At 38.1% G+C, this 21,615-nt stretch overlaps 1 protein-coding gene across 1 annotated transcript in view; it reads left to right on the top strand.

Annotated features, from left to right (window-relative positions):
- The window catches only part of BIRC6 (baculoviral IAP repeat containing 6), a 320,140-nt gene that overhangs the window by 276,192 nt on the left and 22,333 nt on the right, over nt 1–21,615 (top strand). The window contains 4 exon segments of the mRNA XM_073338417.1: nt 498–608; nt 6,069–6,286; nt 7,456–7,617; nt 9,795–9,872. Coding sequence (XP_073194518.1) covers nt 498–608; nt 6,069–6,286; nt 7,456–7,617; nt 9,795–9,872 — 569 coding nt within the window.

The following is a 21,615-nucleotide window of genomic DNA, read 5'->3' on the forward strand; positions in this document are numbered from 1 at the left end:
GAAAATGAGTATGAGAAAAGCTGACAAAGTAATAACTCTGCTGTTGCAATTAAACTTCTTGAATAAAAAAATTAATTCTTAGTAAATTAAATACAGAACAAAGAAAACCTAAATTAAGGATTAAAATGGAAGAAATTTCATATAACATTTGGTGTCTATACAGAAATTAAAGAAACCAAAAATGAATAGCTCTTATGGTAACACTGATTTTACAATATATGTGGTCTTCTACAAGTCCATAGGGTAGGGAAACATGGAATTTTATAAAAAGTTAAGAAAACTATCTTAAATTCACAATGCAAGCTGATAGTTTGAGCTTTACAGTTACATTATTTGTAAAGCGCAACTTAATCTGAAATAAAGAGCTGATTTTGTTATCACTTGTGGGGAATGTGTGTTCAGTATCGTTGTGAAACCAGCCACTAGTAAATGAGAGAACATCAGATTTTAATCTTATGTGGAAAAATATATATCACTTTTAAATATTTATATAACAGAAAAGAAGTTGGCTGAATACTCCAAAAAGGCTTCTGTGAAGCCCAAGCCTTTGTCTGTTTTAAGGTCCCTTGAAGAAAAGTATGTGGCTGTCATGAAAAAACTCCAGTTTGGTAAGTTAAGAAGTATTAATATTGTGTAATGTTGTTGTGGAAAAAGAAGAATTCTAAAAACATACAATGAGGCTTCAGTCCAGTAAAGATTTGCACATGTGAATAACTTCAGACAGTAAACTGTTCACACGCGAAAGGTTTCAGAAGGGTAGCCATGTTAGTCTGTTTCAGCAAAAAGAATGAGGAGTACTTGTGGCATCTTAGAGACTAACAAATTTATACAGAAAGTTACCCATATCCACATTTTCAGGTTGTAGTAAGTTGCATTAAATTATGTTCAAATGTATTAAGTACAGGGTGTTTCAAATGCAAATTACAAAATGATCTTTGTGTGTGTTTTAGTTCTCAGAGACCACTGCTGACCAACATGGTCTCCTTGTTTCCTTGGTGTTCCTCCATCTATCTTTCTATATCCTTCTGTTTTCTTGTGTCTTGTATTTAAATTGTAAACTATATAGGACAGGAACAGTCTCTTTGATCTGCGTCTGTACAGTACCTAACATAATGGGGTCTTGGTCCGTCACCGGGCTCTTAGATGCTTTGATAGTATTTATAATCATTTCTCAAATATTGGTGTGGGGGGGTTTACAAATGCTGCAAAAACAACTGTTTAACCCAACTTATTTGCTTCTATGAATAATTGTAAGACAATATTTTGTTCAGAGATACATTTCTGGAGTGTGTCATGAATAGGGCTGTTAAGTAATTAAATAATCACTATTAGTCGTGCTGTTAATAATAGAATACTATTTATTTAAATATTTTTGGATGTTTTCTACTTTTTCAAATACGTTGATTTCATTTACAACACAGAATACAAAGTGTAAGGTGCTTACTTTATATTTTTGATTACAAATATTTGCACTGTAAAAAAGATAAAAGAAATAGTATTTTTCCATTCACCTAATACAAGTACTGTAGAGCAATTTCTTTATCATGAAAATTGAACTTACAAATGTAGATTTGTGTGCCAAAAAAACCTGCATTCAAAAATAAAACAATGTAAAACTTTAGAGCCTTCAAGTCCACTCAGTCCTACTTCTTGTTCAGCCAATCGGTCAGACAAACAAGTTTTTGTTTACGTTTGCAGGAGATAATGCTGCTTGCTTCTTGTTTACATTGTCACCTGAAAGTGAGAACAGGCATTTGCATGGCACTGTTGTAGCCAGTGTCGCAAGATAATTATGTGCCAGATGTGCTAAAGATTCATACGTCCCTTTATGCTTCAACCACCATTGCAGAGCATATGTGTCTATGCTGATGATGGGTTCTGCTCAATAACGATCCAAAGCAGTGCGAACCGACGCATGTTCATTTTCATCATCTGAGTCAGATGCCACCAGAAGAAGGTTGATTTTCTTTTATGGTGGTTCGGATTCTGTAGTTTCCGCATCAGAGTGTTGCTCTTTTAAGACTTCTGAAAGCATTCTCCACACCCCATCCCTCTCAGATTTTGAAAGGTACTTCTGATTCCTAAACCTTTGGTCGAGTGCTGTAGCTATCTTTAGAAATCTCACATTGGTACCTTCTTTGCGTTTTGTCAGATCTTCAGCGAAAGTGTTCTTAAAACAAACAACGTGAGTCATCATCCGAGACTGCTATAACAAGAAATATATAGCAGAATGCGGGTAAAATGGAGCCAGAGACATACAATTCTTCACCAAGGAGTTCAGTCACAAATTTAATGAACACATTATTATTTAATTAACACGTCATCAGCATGAAACCATGTCCTCTGGAACGGTAGCCGAAGCACGAAGAGGCATGTGAATGTTTAAGAAAAGTCAGCTACAAAAGGGCCATGTGAATGCCTGTTCTCACTTTCAGGTGAGATTGTAAATAAGAAGCGAGTAGCATTGTCTCCCATATATATAAAGAAATGTGTTTGTTCAGCCAATTACTAAGACAAGAAGTAGGACTGAGTGGACTTGTAGGCTCTAAAGTTTTACTTTTTTTTGTTTTTGAGTGCAGTTATGTAACAACAAAAATTCTACGTTTGTAAATTGCACTTTCATGAAAAAGAGATTGCACTACAGTATTTGTCTGAGATGAATTGAAAGATACTATTTCTTTTGTTTACAAATATTTGCACTGTGAAAATGCTAATCAAAAATAATATAAAGTGAACACTGTACACTTCGTATTCTGTGTTGTAATTTAAATCAATATGTTTGAAAATGTGGAAAAACATCCAAAAATATTTATAATACATTTGTATTGGTATTCTATTATTGTTTAATAGTGCAATTAAAACTGCAATTAACCGTGATTAATTTTTTTTAGTTACGCACCGGAGTTAACTGCGATAAATCAACAGCCTTAGTCATGAATACTCATGTTACTGGGTATTCACACCAGAAATTTTTGTGGGCCTTCTTGTAAAATCTCTGAGTTTGGTAGAATGAAGAAGCAATAACATGGGACTTAAGTGACTAATAATTGCATGAAATACATTAGGATGAAATTCAATAAGGACAAATGTAAAGTACTATACTTAAGATGGAATAATCAAGTGCACAAATACAAAACGGGAAATGACTGTGTAGGAAGGAGTACTCCAGAAAAGGATCTGAGGGTTACAGGGGATCACAAATTAAATATGAGTCAACAATGTAATGATGTTGCCAAAAAACAAACAGCACTCCAGGATATAATAGCAGGACCGTTGTAAGCAAGATATGAGAAGTAATTCTTCCACTCTACACACCACTATTAAGGCCTCACCTGGAATACTGTGTCCAGTTCTGGGCACCACACTTTGGGAAAGATGTCGACAACTTAGAGAAAGTCCAAAGGAGAGCAACAAAAATTATAAAAGGTCTAGAAAACGTGACATAAGAGGAAAGATTGAAAAAACTGAATTTGTTTAGTCTGGAGCAGAGAAGACTGAGGGGGGTTAGACATGAAGAAAAACTTCCTAACTGTAAGGGTAGTTAAGCACTGGAACAAATTAACCAGGAAGGTTGTGGAGTCTGTCATTGGCAGATTTTAAGAACGGGTTAGTTAACACCTGTCAGGGATGTCTAGATAATACTTAGGGCTTATCTATACTTGAAATGCTACTGTAGCACTTCAGTGTAGACACTATCTATGCATGAGGTCATCTTCCATCTGCATAAGTAATCCACTTCCCTGAGAGGCGGTAGGTAGGTTGATGGAAGAATTCTTTCGTTGCTCTAGTGCTGTGTACACTGAGGGTTAGGTCGGCTTAACTAAACGCTCTGGTGTGTGGATTTTTCACACACACCTGAGCGATGTAGCTGGCTCGACCTAACTTTTCAGTGTAGACCAGGCCTTAGTCCTGCCTCAGTGCAGCAGATTGGATTTGATGACATATTGAGGTACTTTCCAGTCCTGCATTTCTGCGATTTTTATGAATCGGGAATAGTCATAGCAGTAGTCATTGTGTGAGTAGTTTCTGAGCTATCTGTAGGTTCAGATATTTTTACATAAGCCACTCTAATAATAATGAGAGAAAAACTAGGGAAAAAATCAATCTTTCAAGGATAATTCATAAACAGAAAAGGGGGCTAAACGCATTCATAAATTGTTGGCTGTGGATAGTTCATCCCATTCTCACATCAAGCTTTCAACAGCCACTAGGGACGTGGGTCCATGTCAGAGGTCACAGCCTTAGGCTTTGCAAAAACCTTACCTCAGTCCCAAAGTCTGCAACTGACTCAGTATGGTTAGGCCCATATTGACTTCGGTAGGACTGCACTCTAGCACAGCCGTCTGCCCATGTGGATCCCATTCCAGGATCCGACCCTCAGTTAGCAAAATCAACCATAACTTTGCATTTGTCCTCCATGTCTCCCAGCATGGTTCATCAGTGAAAATACATACAAACCTTTTCGGTGGATTTCTGTAATATTTTAAAGATAATTCTTATTAACTTTAATGAACATTTCAGTGAAGATTTTTTGTGGGAAAATGTTTCCTGAATTTCTAAAAAATGTATGAGTAGCATTAAAAAGATTTTTTTAAATATAATTTATTGCTAGGTGCTCTTGCTGGCTCATACACAAAATTCTTTTTTATTTGATCAATTAATGTGTTCCAGTCCTATAAATCTTCACGTGAGTAATCTGAAGTAGCCCATTTGATGTCAGTGGGGACTATTCACATGGGTGACTAAGGGTTTGGAGGACTAGGTCCATGAAATACATGTGATTCCAGAAAAAAATAAAACTATCCTAAAAATCTGGCCATCTAAGACCAAGAGTCAAAATACTGTATGAGAGAATGTTCCTGCAGTATTTCAAATAACAAGTACTAGAAATCATGTAGGATATTTGGTCTTGTAAAATTTCCAATCCAATATTTACAAGACCCTTCATGGAGCTTGTAATAATCACAGAAACCTTCTTGAGGCTCCCAGGATTCAAAACTTTGCATCCTAAATCCAAAGCTTTTCATCCATCCCTAAGAAAACAGTACAGTAATTCATGGTTCAAAACAAAGCTGTAGTATTTAGACCAAGTTGCTTTGTCCAAAAAAAACCCCAAACACCCCCTCCCCCCAACACATCTTGCAGAAGTGAAAAAGCACTCTTTCTAGGTCCCTTGTCTCAAAAAACACTTTTCAAATTAAACTCAACATTTCCCCAGTAATTTGCCTCTTGCCTCAGAGCATGAAGAATTTCAGACAGAAGAGTTCTCTTTCTCAGAATATTTAAATGGTGAATCAAAGTCAGTCTTCTAGTCGAAAGGCTCCCATAACCTTAATTATGGAATTCACTGCTATTCCTCTGTTACACAACATACAAGTTTGGGTGGTGGGGGTTCAGAAAAAGAAGCCAGGACTAGGATTGAAGGTGGCTTGACAAATCATTTGTTATTTTGAGAGTAGTGTTTATGTCACAAATAGAGGTCTTGTTGTCATTTTGGCTACATTATCTTTTATGTTAGTATCAATTTTATTTTCAGCTTATTGCCAATGAAAACAGAGAATGTAGCTGGGAGAGTTATTGGTGCTATCTTTTCACCTTTGGCACCAAGTATCAAATTTCATTTAATGACAAATGATGACAAAAAATCTGGTCTCATTCTAATATTTATGAATATTTTCCCATATTAAACATAGTTGGCAGTCTGCTCCAAATAGAGCCATGACTAGAATTATTGTTATTCATTCCTTAGGACCACAATGTGCTTAGTCTGGAATAACAGGACGTTTTATAGATCAGAATTGAGGTACATTAACATGGTTGTGCATGGAAGCTTATAAACCTGCTGAACTATACTTGATTCTTCTACCCAGTACTGCTTATGCTTCATTTTCTGTGGTCACTATATTAACTCACAAAACTGCCTAGAAAAGAGGCGTGAAAGGGCAGAATGTTTTGATTACATGGAATGTAACTTTTCAATGGGTATCAGTTTGACACTTTATTCACCATCAATCAATTAGTAACGTTATTTTTCTAATGCAATAAAAATATTATTTTCACTATTCTAGATACATTTGAAATGGTTTCTGAAGTTGATGATGGAAAACTAGTTTTTAAAGTAAATTACCACTACATGTCTCAGGTGAAAAATGCAAGTGATGCAAACAGTGCTGCCAGGGCTCGACGTCTTGCTCAAGAAGCTGTGACTCTTTCAACATCACTGCCACTTTCATCTTCATCCAGTGTCTTTGTACGCTGTGATGAGGAACGGCTTGATATCATGAAGGTAAGAAACAAAGGCGCTTTCTGACTCTGTACTCAGTAGAACAAACATTTAGGAGAATATTTTTAAATACTGATGAGAAACATGACTATTCAATTTACCATTTTAATCGTTTCCAGTTGTAACTTCTATAAACTTCCTGTAGGTGACGAGAGTCCTAGCAACTTGGTGTATATTCCATACCCATTCTCTGTGTGTTAAGTCCTGTTAAAACTGGAGAGAAGGGCCAGATTAATGAAAGAAATAGGTGCATAATTTTATTTTTTGGATTTTTTTTTAAAGTGAGGTTCTGCTCTGAAAAGTTGATACAAACATGGTATCTTGCAGTTCTACATCAATTTCTCAATAACTTCCATGTAAAATAAGCTCAATTTACAAGTAAAGCCATCTCTTTTCTAATTACTAGCCTTGAGACTTAGCCCAGGATTTGAAAGTCAAGCCAGATTCTTTCCTCCTTTTCGTCACTAGAAATAGATTCTGCAGGCCAAAATTTGCCCTTACATATACTCGTGCAACCCCATTACATTCAAAGTATACCATTAGTGGCTCCTGTTCAACCGCACTGCCTTCAGTTGGCTTGCAGAGATGTAACTGAGGGTATATCTACACTGCAGTTAAACACCTGTGGCTGGCTCATGTCAGCTGACTAGGGCTTGCAGGGCTCAGGCTATCAGCTGTTTAACTGAGGTGTAAACATTTGGGCTCGGGCTGGCCCTGAGACCCTTCCCCCTCGCAGGGTCCCAGAACGTGTGCTCCAGTCCAGTCCTGAACATCTGCATCTAAGTTAAACGCTCTGTGGTCCAAGCCCTGCGAGCCGGAGTCAGTTGACATGCACCAACCAAGGGTGTTTAACTGCAGTGTAGACGCACTCAGAATGACCCTGTAATTGGTATTTAGTAAACAATCTATTAATGACGTACAAAAAAGGAGTAGACTTAGCTTCCAAACTGCTTTGGCTGGGTAGTGCTACCAGGAGAGAGAGGCATTAACAACTTAGATTAATCACTAATGCAACTAGGTTAGACAGATTTGTAAGACTATGACATTTTTATGTAGGCATTATTTTCAAAGTAGAACTGGAAGTGAAAAATAAGTTTATCCTGTAACCTCTCAAGATACCAATTATAAAATGTTTAAAACTGCAATTTGTCACATTTCTTTTTATATGATAGGTGCTCATAACTGGCCCAGCAGACACCCCTTATGCAAATGGTTGCTTTGAATTTGATGTATATTTTCCACAAGACTATCCGAATTCACCTCCACTTGTGAATCTGGAAACAACTGGAGGCCATAGTGTGAGATTTAATCCAAATCTTTACAATGATGGCAAGGTAATGTGCATTGAACTTAGTTCTCATGATGAAATTCAGTATTCAAGTATACTTCTTGGTCGGTCAGTTGGTCAGTCTGTCCTGCTGCCCTGCTTTGTGTTGTGCTAGGAACAAAGTGAAATGGACAAGAATCTTGCTTGTGCCTGTGCTCGCTCATGCTGTCTCAACCACGGTTAACCTGCACTTTAGAGGTGAAGGTTAGTTTAAATTTCTCTACTGTAAATCACAGCAGCTGCACAGAGGAAGAGCAAACCAGGAAAGGAAGTGTGAAATTTGCAGGTTTGTGCAGAAAATTTGTGTTCTGCCTTTGCATGCGAGAGAGAACTTTTAATAAAAGTACAGTTTATCATTAATTGTGCTATGCATACATTATTAATATAACTTTCTTTTTTTCTTTTATGCACTATATATGCAGAAGTGCTAATTTATTTTTCCTCCCAGAAGCCAAGGTTATCAGCTGTTCTTGACTGATTATATGTTGGTGGGGGTTCTCAAGGGCTCCCAGAAGCTTCTTGTTAAAATTTGCCTTCCAAACTGAAAGGAAATTGGGTTGATTTCCCTATTACTAATGGACTTCACCCCCTCTTTGTATACTGCCAGAGATGACTTACCCTGGGGCTTTTTTCCCTTATGGTATGGACCAGATTGCAACAATTGGGAAATATTTAAAAAAAACAAAACAAACAAACAAACAAACAACCACGTATCTGAGGGGGAGAACTGCAAACCTCACTAGAAGGTCATCATCTTTTCCATCCTCCTCACCAGATTTCATAGGCTGAGCACTTGTGTTATGTTATCAGTATCCAAAGAGCCCAAGTCACTTTTGAAAATGGGATGTAGGCTCCTAAATATCTTTGCGTAAAATTTTCAAAACCACATAAGCTTTATTAAAAGTCAAGGGCCTTGTGTTCCTAAATTGCCAGGTCATTTTTGAAATGGGATTTAGACCAAGTCAGTCAGGTGCTTTTGGAAATTTTACCCTTAGTCTCTCTGCCTCAGTTGCCCATTTTGTAAAATAGGGACAGTAGTACTTCTTTGCTTCACTGGGGTGTTGAGACACTCAAATATTTTGGTAATGGAGGCCACATAATTACCTAAAGTAGGTAAATAGATAGATTACTTAAGAACTCTAGCAATATTCCTCAGAAACCAACAAGCAGCTAATTCTTCCGTTCTCCAGTGGGAATTTTAAAGAGAGGTGCTCAAAATAATCTGGGGATGCTCACTGGTGGGATTTCTGCATAGGTCCCAGGGTGGTGATTGCGTGTGAAAGAGGAATGCAAACTGTTCGTTCTCCATAAAGTACTTTTGTGTAATTTTTAATAATCGTCATACTTGAATTTCCTCCACCGCTGCTACAGGGACTCTGAAAGAGGCTGCTTAAAGCAGACACACTTCTGGGACCTTGTTGACAATGGTCACCTGCCACCTCAGGTGGCACCTGACATATTTCAGAACGCTTTGAGGGAGGCCCCTTTTCAGTGTATGGGATTTAAGGAATGGCCTTCATTTGGGCTGAACCTCTGACACTCAGGATCTCCTTGAACTCCTACTCTCATGCACCCCGACTCAATCCCTTTCCTTGATTTTGTTCCAGTCTTAGATCTAGTTTCAGACATTCCCCTGTCTTAAATACAAAAGTGCTGTTGAAAAACAGAGTCCATATCAGTCATAAGCATTCAAGAATGTTCATGCTCTCTTGATATAGGTAGGTGTGTGTGTGTGTTAGAGCGTGTTCATCTATACTGTTTGGCTAAATAGTTTCCTTTTCCTTTTTTAAAAAAAAAAAGTATTTTTAAGGGAAGGCAGGGAAGAAGTCATTACATTCTCAGGGATATTGAATTTGTGTGAGGCATATGTTTTGGAACCTCCAGAGTTTGTGACGTTTTTCTATGATTTTTTATTTTTTTTTAATTTCTCTGTTTCACTCATTTGCTAGCATACTGTCCTAGTTGAACTTTGTCTATAATTTGTATACTTTAATTTGGTTACCATTTCAAAGTTTGATATTCAAAAAGATCTAATATGTCATAGTTCACAATATATTTTGATGCCCTACAAATTCCTATTAGTTTAAAAATGTTGTTTTAAGTCTAAACGTCATGTTAATTTAACTATGCAGATTTTGTCCCTGTGCATTTTATGCCCGACCTTATTAAAAATTTTATCTGCAGGTCTGTTTAAGCATACTTAACACATGGCATGGAAGACCAGAAGAGAAGTGGAATCCCCAGACTTCAAGTTTTTTGCAAGTAAGCATTTCTTCTTCCTCTTCAAAACACGTTGTGTAAGAACCAATAAATATCAGAAAAATGTCTGCTCTTTCCTTAGCTTTTCTACCTTAGAACTTTAAACAACTTTTTTTCTTCATAAAATACCATGGACAAAAGAAATTTCTTAGTTACTTTTCCATTTTGCTTGTGGGAACCTGTAGCTAACCAAGAGCCCCTCACTGAACAATGAAAGTGCTGTGGAAAATTTAACGACTGTTGGTCATCAATTAGATTTCTTATTATTTTGGAATGGAATTAATATGCTGTAAATGTCCCACACTGAGTGAGACCTCCTTATCATTGATTTCTTCTACGTAAACTTTCACTCATTACCCCAGAAGCTGTATGGGATACTATAACAATCTTTATGTACTTATTTCCAGCCAGTTTCCAGCTAGCAGCTACAGTCCCCAAAATAAAATACTAATATGTATTATTTAGCAAAACCTAAATTTTAAAATCCTCTTCTTATAGCTGTCCATATTGTGACTTTTGTTCTAGTATCTCTTAACAGCTGCAAATAACAAAAGAAAGTAGCTTGTTGAATTACAGCACTGTAACTAATAATGTGAATACCTGTGTATTCAAATATTCATGAGGCTAGCACCTCTGGAAAAGAAAAAATCTAAATCTGTATCTGTTTTATAAATCTTAGGACTTGACAGTCAGAGTTTGTTACTCTTGGGAAATCCTAACTTCTTGTGCTCAAGAGTTAAATGTAAATTACTGGCAACCTAGTTGATCTAGTTAAGTCTTTTAATTCCGTGTACTTCGAGGGCTTGTTTTCATGTGTGTGACTGTGCCCCTGTAGCACTTTAGTGAAGATGCTGCTATGCCAACAGGAGAGCTTCTCCCATTGGCATCATTAATCCACCTCCCTGAGAGGCGGTTGCTGTGTCCATGGGAGAAGCTCTCCCGTTGACATAGTGCTGTCTACGTGTGAGAGGGCTGGGGGGTTAGGTCGGTATAACTGCGTCGCTCGGGAGTGTGGATTTTTCACATCTCTGAGTGACATAGTTATACCAATATAGGTCTGTAGTGTAGACCTGGCCTCAGAAGAAGCAAGAACAGCATAGCCAAGGAAAATTATTACTCGAGCTAGCCCTTGTCCCATTACTGACAGGTTCTGGAAGCAGTCCCAGTTCATTTCTTGGCTGAAAGAAGGATGGCAGTTATGGCCTTTGAGGGTGGAAGGGTAGAAATCAGGTAGAAATAGGGGGAGATATCTGGACACCAAAAGGAAGAGGGAGGACTCCTGTCCACTAAGCATGGAAGGCAGTGGAAATATTACTGTTTATATGCTAGCTTTTGTCTCTGGGAACCTGGTTTGACATCCTACTTTACTTCATAAGAGAAGCTAAAAGCATAGTGAATATTTTGACAATTTAACATACAATGCTTTTGTATGAGGAGAAAGTCATTCTGATAATGATTGAGATTCAGTGCATAGAAAGCTGACTTATATTCAAGCATTTGCTCAACTTCCCCCATGTAGATTTATGGAGGTATTTTCCCTTCCGGGGATCAGAGGTCTGAAATTAGGCCCGAGTCCTGCAAAGATTTGCACACATGCTTAAATTTACATACTGTAAGTATGTGTATGTGTATATATTTTTAAAAAATGAAATTATGCTAGTTACAGGGGAACTGTCAACTTAAAATCAAGACAAATTCAAAACTTAAGCTAAAGTAATTTCATGTACTTCAGTTCCTCCTGCCGCATTTTCCTATCGTTTATTTTTTCTATTTCTATTGTATATGAAGCATTCACATTAACAGGGAAACCAGTAAAAATGATTGTACAAAGTGTTGTCAAAAGCAAAGTAAACTGACTAATGTTCCAGTTACAATAATGTTAAGTGTTACTTGTCACAATAGTGGAGAAACAGTTTTCAGAGAGAAGTTTAACTTAAACAGGTCTGTTAGGGGTCATCCAGTGCTGAAATGTGGTGCTTGTTTTGGAGATCCAAAAAAGAAAAAAAACAAAAGCAAAAAACAGACTTCAGATGAAACCTACGGATTAGAGTATAGTTAAGTTAAAAATAAGACCTCTCTTTGAGATCTCTTTCAAGAGTCAGAGGAACAAATAATGGAGAAATCCAGGATGGCTGAAGTAGTAAATAACTACCTTTCCAATTCTAAACAAAATCAGGAAGAGGAATTATGAGCAAGCAAATACAGGTGACAGTTCAGAGGAGGCCAAAGTTTCAATAAAACCTCATAAAATTAACTACGTATTAGCAGAGCCAGAAAAGATAGATCCAAAAGTTGTAAACAAATGGACAGAAGAAATTATTTGAAAGTGACCAATACTTTTTTTACACATCTTGGAAACCGATACAGTCCCTGATTTGAGAATACAAAATGGGGTTTCAGACTTCAGAAGGAAGGACAGGGAAACGTTATTCTTTTTGTAACACATGAACAGTAAAAAATAAAAGGGCATTGTTCATAAAGCTGTTGAAATATTCTACACAGCCACTGCTTAAATTGTATCCAGCGTATTAGCTACAGAGTTGACAAAATGGATTACAGGATGAAAATAATATTATTTTCAGCATGGGCTCTTCATAGTCCCACTGTGATGAGACACCATAAGCCTTGGGAGCCTTTTGTGACCATAGAGCATATTATAGCTACTATGATTCTGAGAAAGGGGAGACTCAGTCCTCTGCTCTTGCTGCACCAAAGCCTTTCTTGACCCATTCTCCAGCTCCAAAGTTGGTGGAGTTGGCTGGTGCTGCTCTTTCAATGCTAGGGCCTTCTTCAGTGACTGTGCCTGGTGAAACCTCAAAGGTTGGTACCAATTATACTTGCAGCACTAGAGAAAGCTACAGAGGTTCAGTCCTCTCTGAACAGCAGTAAGTCATCAGCCATCTCTAGTTCCTTCTAAATCTGGGGGGGGAGGCCCTGGAAACTTCTGTTCTCTGCTGTAAAGCATAAAGTTAAGAGAAAGCAGATAAATGAAAATTCCTTGATGCCTGGGGAATCCAGTGCTCTAAAAAGAAAAATCATTCTATGAATCAGAGATGGGACCAGTCCTTGCTGCTGGAAGTTTTGGTTCTAAATGTTCTCTCTCTCCAATGCAGATGCTGAAGACACCATCTGCTTCTTCTCTTGATGCTGACCTCACTTCTCTAGTGCTAATACCTAGATTTATCAGTTTTGAGGGCCAGTTTATCTCTGGATAGATCAAGAAACTAGTTTGTCCCCCATTATGGGCTTTTGGTTTCAGGGACAATTTGATTGGGCACAGTGCCATCTGGGATGTACTTTGCAGCCTGTCTTTCTAGACAGCTCCTAGAACAAGGATTGAGGTTCTTGGTTTGTGCTCATAGGAGTTTTTAGTCTCAATCCTTCTAAGCCCCATGGTATGATCTTGTGCCTTACCACCCTATGGTGTTGTGGCAGGTTCCTTGTTTCCCTCATTAGGCTTCTCAATGTTGTAGAAAAAGGCCTAGATCTCCAGCCTTGTCTCACTTATTTCCTTCCCAAGAGGTAATGGGGTAATTTTTTCTTGAACTTGTTTCTATTTTTAGTTGTTGTTTTTTACTTTTATTTTTTGGTGGCGTATGCATTGTACATTCACTTATGAGTATGCTAAAATCTGTTACAAGCAGCATAAACTATGAGAATGTGTGTGTGAGCCTGCATATATTTTATATTTATATCTATAGCGAAAGGTTTAGGTCCCTCTTTTTTTGTATATTGTGGGAAGACGTGCAGAATCTGTGTGATGAATGAATTATACAAGACATAGGACAAATTGTTATTGGTACAGTGTAGATAATCTAAGTTTAGCTGGTTGATTTCACAGGAATAGGTAATTCCTGTTTTAAAAAAAAATTAGCACAATGCTCTAACACACAGTTGTTACTAGTTTTCAGAATGCTAAAGGCAGCCGTGGTTAAGTCATTTTAATACACTCCTAAAGGCTGTTATAATTGGACATTTAATAAAGAATACTGGTTTGTGACTATAGGGAGTTAACCAGATTCATGGGCAATAATGCTTGTAAATAAGTTTTTCTTAATACTTTTGCAAATACTTTCCTATAAAAGGAATGTTCTGGGGGAAAATACATAATTTCAATTTTGGTGATTAGCTTAGTTTTCAACAGAGCCATCTAATTTTCATTTTGAAATGACTGCAAAGCATAGTACCAGTTAAGAGGGTTTTTGGTTTTTTTTAACATGGACATGTTTGCTGCAGATTACCTTCTTTAGCATCCTGGTATGCTAATGACATGAAATTTTCTTCTCTGCAAGAATCTGTTTTTTAATTTCATATTTTTTTTTGCTGAGTATGGGATTGGACAGTAAAGTAGCACAGTAGATAAACGATTAACTTTAGAAAATAATTTCATTCTGTAAATATATAAGTGGAAAAGTCCAGTTTGGGGGGGGTGTAGTTTTTTGGGGTTTTTTTGTTTTTTTTAAAACAGTTAAGGCTTGAGATTCTTCTCAAACATCAGGAGAGCAGTACCATGTATTCTACAAAATCTGTTTATATTTTTATTGAGACATAGGGTTTTACTATCTGCGTCAATGAAATCCAGATTCTATGGCGACTTTTTGAAAGTTTCTCTTTCTGACAGTATCAAAATATGAATACACAACACCCTGAGGAGTGTAGTTGTTGAATAAGAAGTTATAGGGGAGGTAATTCAACAAAATCATTCTGACTTTAAATGTATTTCTGATTCTCACAATATTCCTTCTCCTTAAGAGTGAATATGACTGGACATATGGTAATAATTGTGGGAAAACATATAATTGTCACATATCTGGCAGTATCACAAGGGGGACTGGTAGTAAAGTGCGAAATCTACACTAAAGTTTATCTTCCTCCTAGACCAGAGGCTAGACTATCGTAACTGATAAGCATAACAATCTTTTCATGTAAAGTGTGGAGATAGGAAATAAACACACCTGTAAAACTTAATACTACATGTAAAGAAATTCTTCAGTGTGTCATTTGTTTTTTTCTTTCAAAACAAGAGGCACTATGTAGGTACTTAAATGGCTCCCATCACTGGTAATATCTGATTGCCTCCCAGCTGTACAAAAATAGGAGTAAAAAGAAAAGGAGGACTTGTGGCACCTTAGAGACTAACAAATTTATTTGAGCATAAGCTTTCGTGAGCTACAGCTCGCTTCATCGGATGCATTCAATGGAAAATACAGTGGGGAGATTTATATACATAGAGAACATGAAACAATGGGTGTTACCATACACACTGTAACGAGAGTGATCAGGTAAAGAGAGCGGTGGGGGGGGAGGGAGAACACCTTTTGTAGTGATAATCAAGGTGGGCCATTTCCAGCAGTTGACAAGAACTTCTGAGGAACTTGGGGCGGCGGAGGGGGGGAATAAACATGGCGAAATAGTTTTACTTTGTGTAATGACCCATCCACTCCCAGTCTTTATTCAAGCCTAAGTTAATTGTATCCAGTTTGCAAATTAATTCCAATTCAGCAGTCTCTCGTTGGAGTCTGTTTCTGAAGTATTTTTGTTGAAGAATTGCCACTTTTAGGTCTGTAATCAAGTGACCAAAGAGATTGAAGTGTTCTCCAACTGGTTTTTGAATGTTCTAATTCTTGACGTCTGATTTGTGTCCATTTATTCTTTTACGTAGAGACTGTCCAGTTTGGCCAATGTACATGGCAGAGGGGCATTGCTGGCACATGATGGCATATATCACATTGGTGGATGTGCAGGTGAACGAGCCTCTGATAGTGTGGCTGATGTGATTAGGCCCTATGATAGTGTCCCCTGAATAGATATGTGGACACAGTTGGCAGCGGGCTTTGTTGCAAGGATAGGTTCCTGGGTTAGTGGTTCTGTTGTGTGGTGTGTGGTTGCTGGTGAGTGTTTGCTTCAGGTTGGGGGGCTGTGTGTAAGCAAGGACTGGCCTGTCTCCCAAGATCTGTGAGAGTGATGGGTTGTCCTTCAGGATAGGTTGTAGATCCCTGATGATGCGTTGGAGAGGTTTTAGTTGGGGTGCTGAAGGTGACGGCTAGTGGCGTTCTGTTATTTTCTTTCTTGGGCCTGTCCTGTAGTAGGCGACTTCTGGGTACTCTTCTGGCTCTGTCAATCTGTTTCTTCACTTCAGCAGGTGGGTATTGTAATTGTAAGAATGCTTGATAGAGATCTTGTAGGTGTTTGTCTCTGTCTGAGGGGTTGGAGCAAATGCGGTTGTATCGTAGAGCTTGGCTATAGACGATGGATCCTGTGGTGTGGTCTGGATGAAAGCTGGAGGCATGTAGGTAGGCATAGCGGTCAGTAGGTTTCCAGTATAGGGTGGTGTTTATGTGACTATCGCTTATTAGCACCGTAGTGTCCAGGAAGTGGATCTCTTGTGTGGACTGGTCCAGGCTGAGGTTGATGGTGGGATGGAAATTGTTGAAATCATGGTGGAATTCCTCAAGGGCTTCTTTTCCATGGGTCCAGATGATGAAGATGTCATCAATATAGCGCAAGTAGAGTAGGGGCATTAGGGGACGAGAGCTGAGGAAGTGTTGTTCTAAGTCAGCCATAAAAATGTTGGCATACTGTGGGGCCATGCGGGTACCCATAGCAGTGTGAATGCCCCTCTACCATGTACATTGGCCAAACTGGACAGTCTCTATGTAAAAGAATAAATGGACACAAATCAGACGTCAAGAATTATAACATTCAAAAACCAGTTGGAGAACACTTCAGCCTCTTTGGTCACTTGATTACAGACCTAAAAGTGGCAATTCTTCAACAAAAAAACTTCAAAAACAGACTCCAACAAGAGACTGCTGAATTGGAATTAATTTGCAAACTGGATACAATTAACTTAGGCTTGAATAAAGACTGGGAGTGAATGGGTCATTACACAAAGTAAAACTATTTCCCCATGTTTATTCCCTTCCGCCCTTCCTCCCGCTCTCTCCCCCGCCACTGTTCCTCAGAAGTTCTTGTCAACTGCTGGAAATGGCCCACCTTGATTATCACTACAAAAGGTTTTCTCTCCTCCCCCCCCCCCCCCCCCCGCTCTCCTGCTGGTAATAGCTCACCTTACAGGGTCACTCTGGTTACAATGTGTATGGTAACACCCATTGTTTCATGTTCTCTGTGTATATAAATCTCACCACTGTATTTTCCACTGAATGCATCCAATGAAGTGAGCTGTAGCTCACAAAAGCTTATGCTCAAATAAATTTGTTACTCTCTAAGGTGCCACAAGTACTCCTTTTCTTTTTGCGGATACAGACTAACATGGCTGCTACTCTGAAAAAAAATAGGAGTAGCATTTTTTATTTCTTCCTTCCAAGTCTGTAGAATAAATACATGTTGGCTTTGCTTGCTTGTTTGATTGTGTCTAAGTGTGTGAGGGAAGACATTACTGAGGAAAAGTGAAGCCAGAGAAATAAATTTTTACATTTAGCTCTGAAACTGGTAACTCACTGGTCATTCTTGTTTCTTGTAGGGGTGAGTTCCATAGTCAAGGAGCAGAGTCTGTGAAAGTTCTGTCTCCTGCACTCACAAGCCTCCCCCTGTTGGTCAACAGTTTCATCTTAGCTGTCATGGGAGCTCATGGTCTCAGGGAGAAGCAATTTCTCAGGTAGTGAGAGCCAATTCCATTGGAGGGTTTTGCATATTTGGACAGACCATGAACTGGACTCTGCACCCTGTGGGGAGTCGGCACAGAAAGGAGAGCACTGGGGTGATTGCCATCAGTTGTGTTGCTAAGCAGAATGGATGTTTTGTACCAGCTGGAACTTTTAGGGTGTGGGGCTTCACTCCTATATTTGAGTTTCAGTAATCAAGCCTGGAGATCTTACAGGGAGCACTGCGGTTTTGTCTGCACCTGAAAGTTGGCAGCAGTTGCTGCAGGGGGTAGTTGGACATCTAGTAGTACTGAGGAGTCCAAAGGGCACTCAGACTGCAAACTGACTGAACTATTTGAAGACAATTGCTCTCTCTAGTGAGAAATATTATAGAGGAGGCAATTCTTCAAAGTGCTTCCCTCTTCCTACCCACATTATTTCAGCCTGTCTTGGCTCAGCTCTAGACAGCTGCTTTTCACCCAAGTGCTGATTTTGGCTAGGCACGTAAAAGATGGGAGATTGAGCTCTTATCTTGCAGGAATCATTTAACATCTATATCATGGTGTTTATGTTGAATGCAAAGCAGCCTCCAAATTTCATAGTATCATAAATAGTGAGAAATGGATGGGAAAATGAAGTATGTGCTATCCATAACTATAAAGAAGCTCTTCCAAAACCTGCTAATAAATCAACTGAATAAAGCTCATATGTTAGCCACAGCAACGAATGGGGATTAAAAATAATCCAGCAATGACCAGGAAGCATGGGATTTTGCAGTTGACGAACATAAAACAGACACTTAGGCAGAATATTATGGAAATTTAATACAAAGCCTGTATAAATTCACCAGTTGTTACACACACGCAAAATAAAAACTATAGCAAAGTCCGTTCATGTACTCAAATTGCTTGTTTGGGTTTCCTGGCCCTTACTTAATTTCTTCCTCACCTCAAAGTGGTTTTTCGCTTGTACAGGGTGGTTTTCTGCCCCAGGTCCTTCCCATTAGGCCTTGGCTTTTATTCCTATGTCCTGATCAGATCGGAGGTAGTCTTGTACTTTAAGCTTTTTCTGGACAAAATTGTTCTCCAGACTAGGTTTTTCATACATAGAGACCATCTGGGCCATAATTCTTTGCATTTTAAACTACTTTGTAAACATTAATTGACGAAAAATAGGATAAACTGAATGTTTGTTTGGAAAACGTTAACTAAAAACTTAATGAATAAAGGCTTGTATGATAGAAACCCTGAGTTCACCAGAGGCCTTTTATCCTCGTTTGGTTTAGATTAATTTAGTTCAACAGACATTTTCTTTATTCACTTATGTAATTACAGATTACATCTGGGAGAGGGGAGGCGATCATTAGTAGTATGTTTCTGTAGAATGTTAGATTTGATTATTACAAAGAAACCTAGTTTAGAAATAGTTTGTAATTTTATATTGAAATCCATGGTCTGCTGGTTATTTTATTTTATCAGGGTTCCATTTTGAAGGTAGTAAGAGAACACTGTTGTAAAATTTCTTCACTGTGAGGAATAAAAATACTTTATAGCTATTAAATGGAAAGCAGCTGCAGGACTAAATAAATTGCTTGGAAACAATTAGGCACTAAATGTTTTCCTGGTTCAAAGATCAAACTATTGTTAGACCACCCAGAATGTTTCAGGAGTTTATCATTTTCTAACACAGATGAAAGTGGAAAATTCAGTTCAGAGATTGTAGGTAGGTAGCTGAAAACATATTATACAGCAGCAAATCTGCTTATTAATTAGGACTGTGCATAATGTTCAAAGCCATGAATAGCTAATATCTATTCAGTGTCTACTATGTCTAAATTTTAAAATACCCGGAATGTAAGATGTTTGAACTGTATATATGGCAGAGTTTTTGTCGTCTTTATATAGTGAATCCTATAAGTTCAACACTGATTTTATGACAAGTTTTGACATGTAGCATTTTGGAGTGGGATTTTTCAAACGCTTTCAGAATTGACCAAACTCAGCTTCCATTGACTTCAGGGGGAGCAGCATTAGGCTGACTGTAAGCACTTGTGAAAATTCCACTCTTTATTGTAACAGAAAAACCACAATTTTATTTTGTAGATAAAAAGAACCCAAAATAATTTTTTTTATATGAAACATGACATCCATTAGGTAGGGCAACCACAAGCTGACTCAGTTTAAGATCTGATACTGAAAGAACTAGATAGCAAGACAACAGCCTTATAATAAATCTTAACAACACACACCCCTTTTTTGGTATCTCTTGATTCCTTGGGGAGGGGAGGGGCATCCATGTTTGTTAGCCTACATTTTTGATGAATATAGTCTAACTTATATTCAACAAGCACAAGAATTTTTATTTAAAGAGAAATGACTTTTGATGTTGATATGGAGATGAAAACATAACACATTTTCTGCATTAGAAAAGTACCTGAATGGAAGCTCACAAGTATTTATTTCATATGCAGCAATGGCAGCTAACTTTTGTAGAGGTTCTGTTTAGCAGTTCTGATTATACAGTATGTTGTAATAGCATTTAACATGTTTGAACTGCTAAATACATAAACAGCCCGTGACTGAGTTAGAGGTGGAGAGATGGAGAAACTGAGTCACAGAAAGATTTAAGCAGTATGACCAAGATGACTCAGTGAATTAAAGGCCAAACGAGACTATAACTCAGATATTCTGAGATTCCAGTCCCCCGCTCAGCCCACTAGACCAGTGGTTCCCAAACATGTTCTGCCGCTTGTTCAGGGAAAGCCCCTGGTGGGCCGGGCTGGTTTGTTTACCTGCCGCGTCCGCAGGTTCGTCCAATCGCGGCTCCCAGTGGCCGCGGTTCGCTGCTCCAGGCCAATGGGAGCTGCTGGAAGCAGCGTGGGCTGAGGGACATACTGGCTGCCGCTTCCAGCAGCTCCCATTGGCCTGGAGCAGCGAACTGTGGCCACTGGGAGCCGCGATCGGACGAACCTGTAGACGCGGCAGGTAAACAAACCGGCCTGGCCCACCAGGGGCTTTCCCTGCACAAGCGGCAGAACAAGTTTGGGAACCAGTGCACTAGACTATGCTGTCCCTTCTTCATTTCTTTGTGGTGCAAATGAATTCAATAACAAGAATCGTTTTGATCAAAATAGGTTTACCCACTCCTCCTTGTGTTATCAAATGCTAGAATGACCTCCAGATCATCAGAGATGTAACAATCATGAGAATGGGTCTACAAAAATCTAATTTCATTCACCTGATACTTCATTAAAATATTTTAAAATGATTGTTTAAACTTCTGTTTCAAATAAGAATTGAGTTTCTTCTTGTTCAGATGGTGAAAAGAGGGAAGCCAAGGCCAAATTCTGTCCCCATATTTGTTTTGTGTGTCTGAGAAGAATATTTGGGCCCTTTCAGTTAACCATAATCTTTACAAATAAATAACTAAAGTACCAATTTACATTATATTATATAGCCAATATAATATCAGTAGATCTAAAAACTTTGAAATAATACTTTTTTCTTTTAAAAAGAGAATGATCAGACATCTACTTATTCTTTTAAATGGTTTCTTTGCATCTAAATTTCAAAGCTTTTTTCCCCATGTCAAATGGAGTATAATGTTTTGTGGTAGTAAGCTACATAGGGAATTCCACTGAAACTAACTCGCTTCCATTTACTTAGACATACACTTATAATTTGCACTAGATATTGATCAGAAGTTTTAAACTTGCATGCCTAAAGTTCAACACCTAAATCCATATTAGGACACCTAAACAGATGTCTAATTTTCAGAGGTGCTGAGTTCCCGCAGCTAATATTGACTTAGTGTGATTGGCAAACACTCAGCACAATTTTATTTTATAGATAAAATTGTGGCCACTTAGATACTTAAACAAATAATTAGAGTTGCAGTTCGTAGGCACTTCTGCATTAAAATGTTTATCAGTTTTTCTTAATTTTAAAGTAATAATTTTCAGCAATTTGTTTTAGTAGGCTTCTTGTGCCAAAAGTGTTCAGAAATTTCTCAGTAATCCTGCATCTGTGATTGGTTGTTAAATTTACATTTTTTTCAGCCAAAATTTATTTAGGTATTTGAAAATAAGGGAGAATTGTGGTGATGGTGAATTTTTGGAGAGGGAGTTTAGCATTAAATATCTA

Source organism: Lepidochelys kempii, chromosome 3 (genome assembly GCF_965140265.1).
Source record: "Lepidochelys kempii isolate rLepKem1 chromosome 3, rLepKem1.hap2, whole genome shotgun sequence".
NCBI classification, from domain to species: Eukaryota; Metazoa; Chordata; order Testudines; family Cheloniidae; genus Lepidochelys; species Lepidochelys kempii.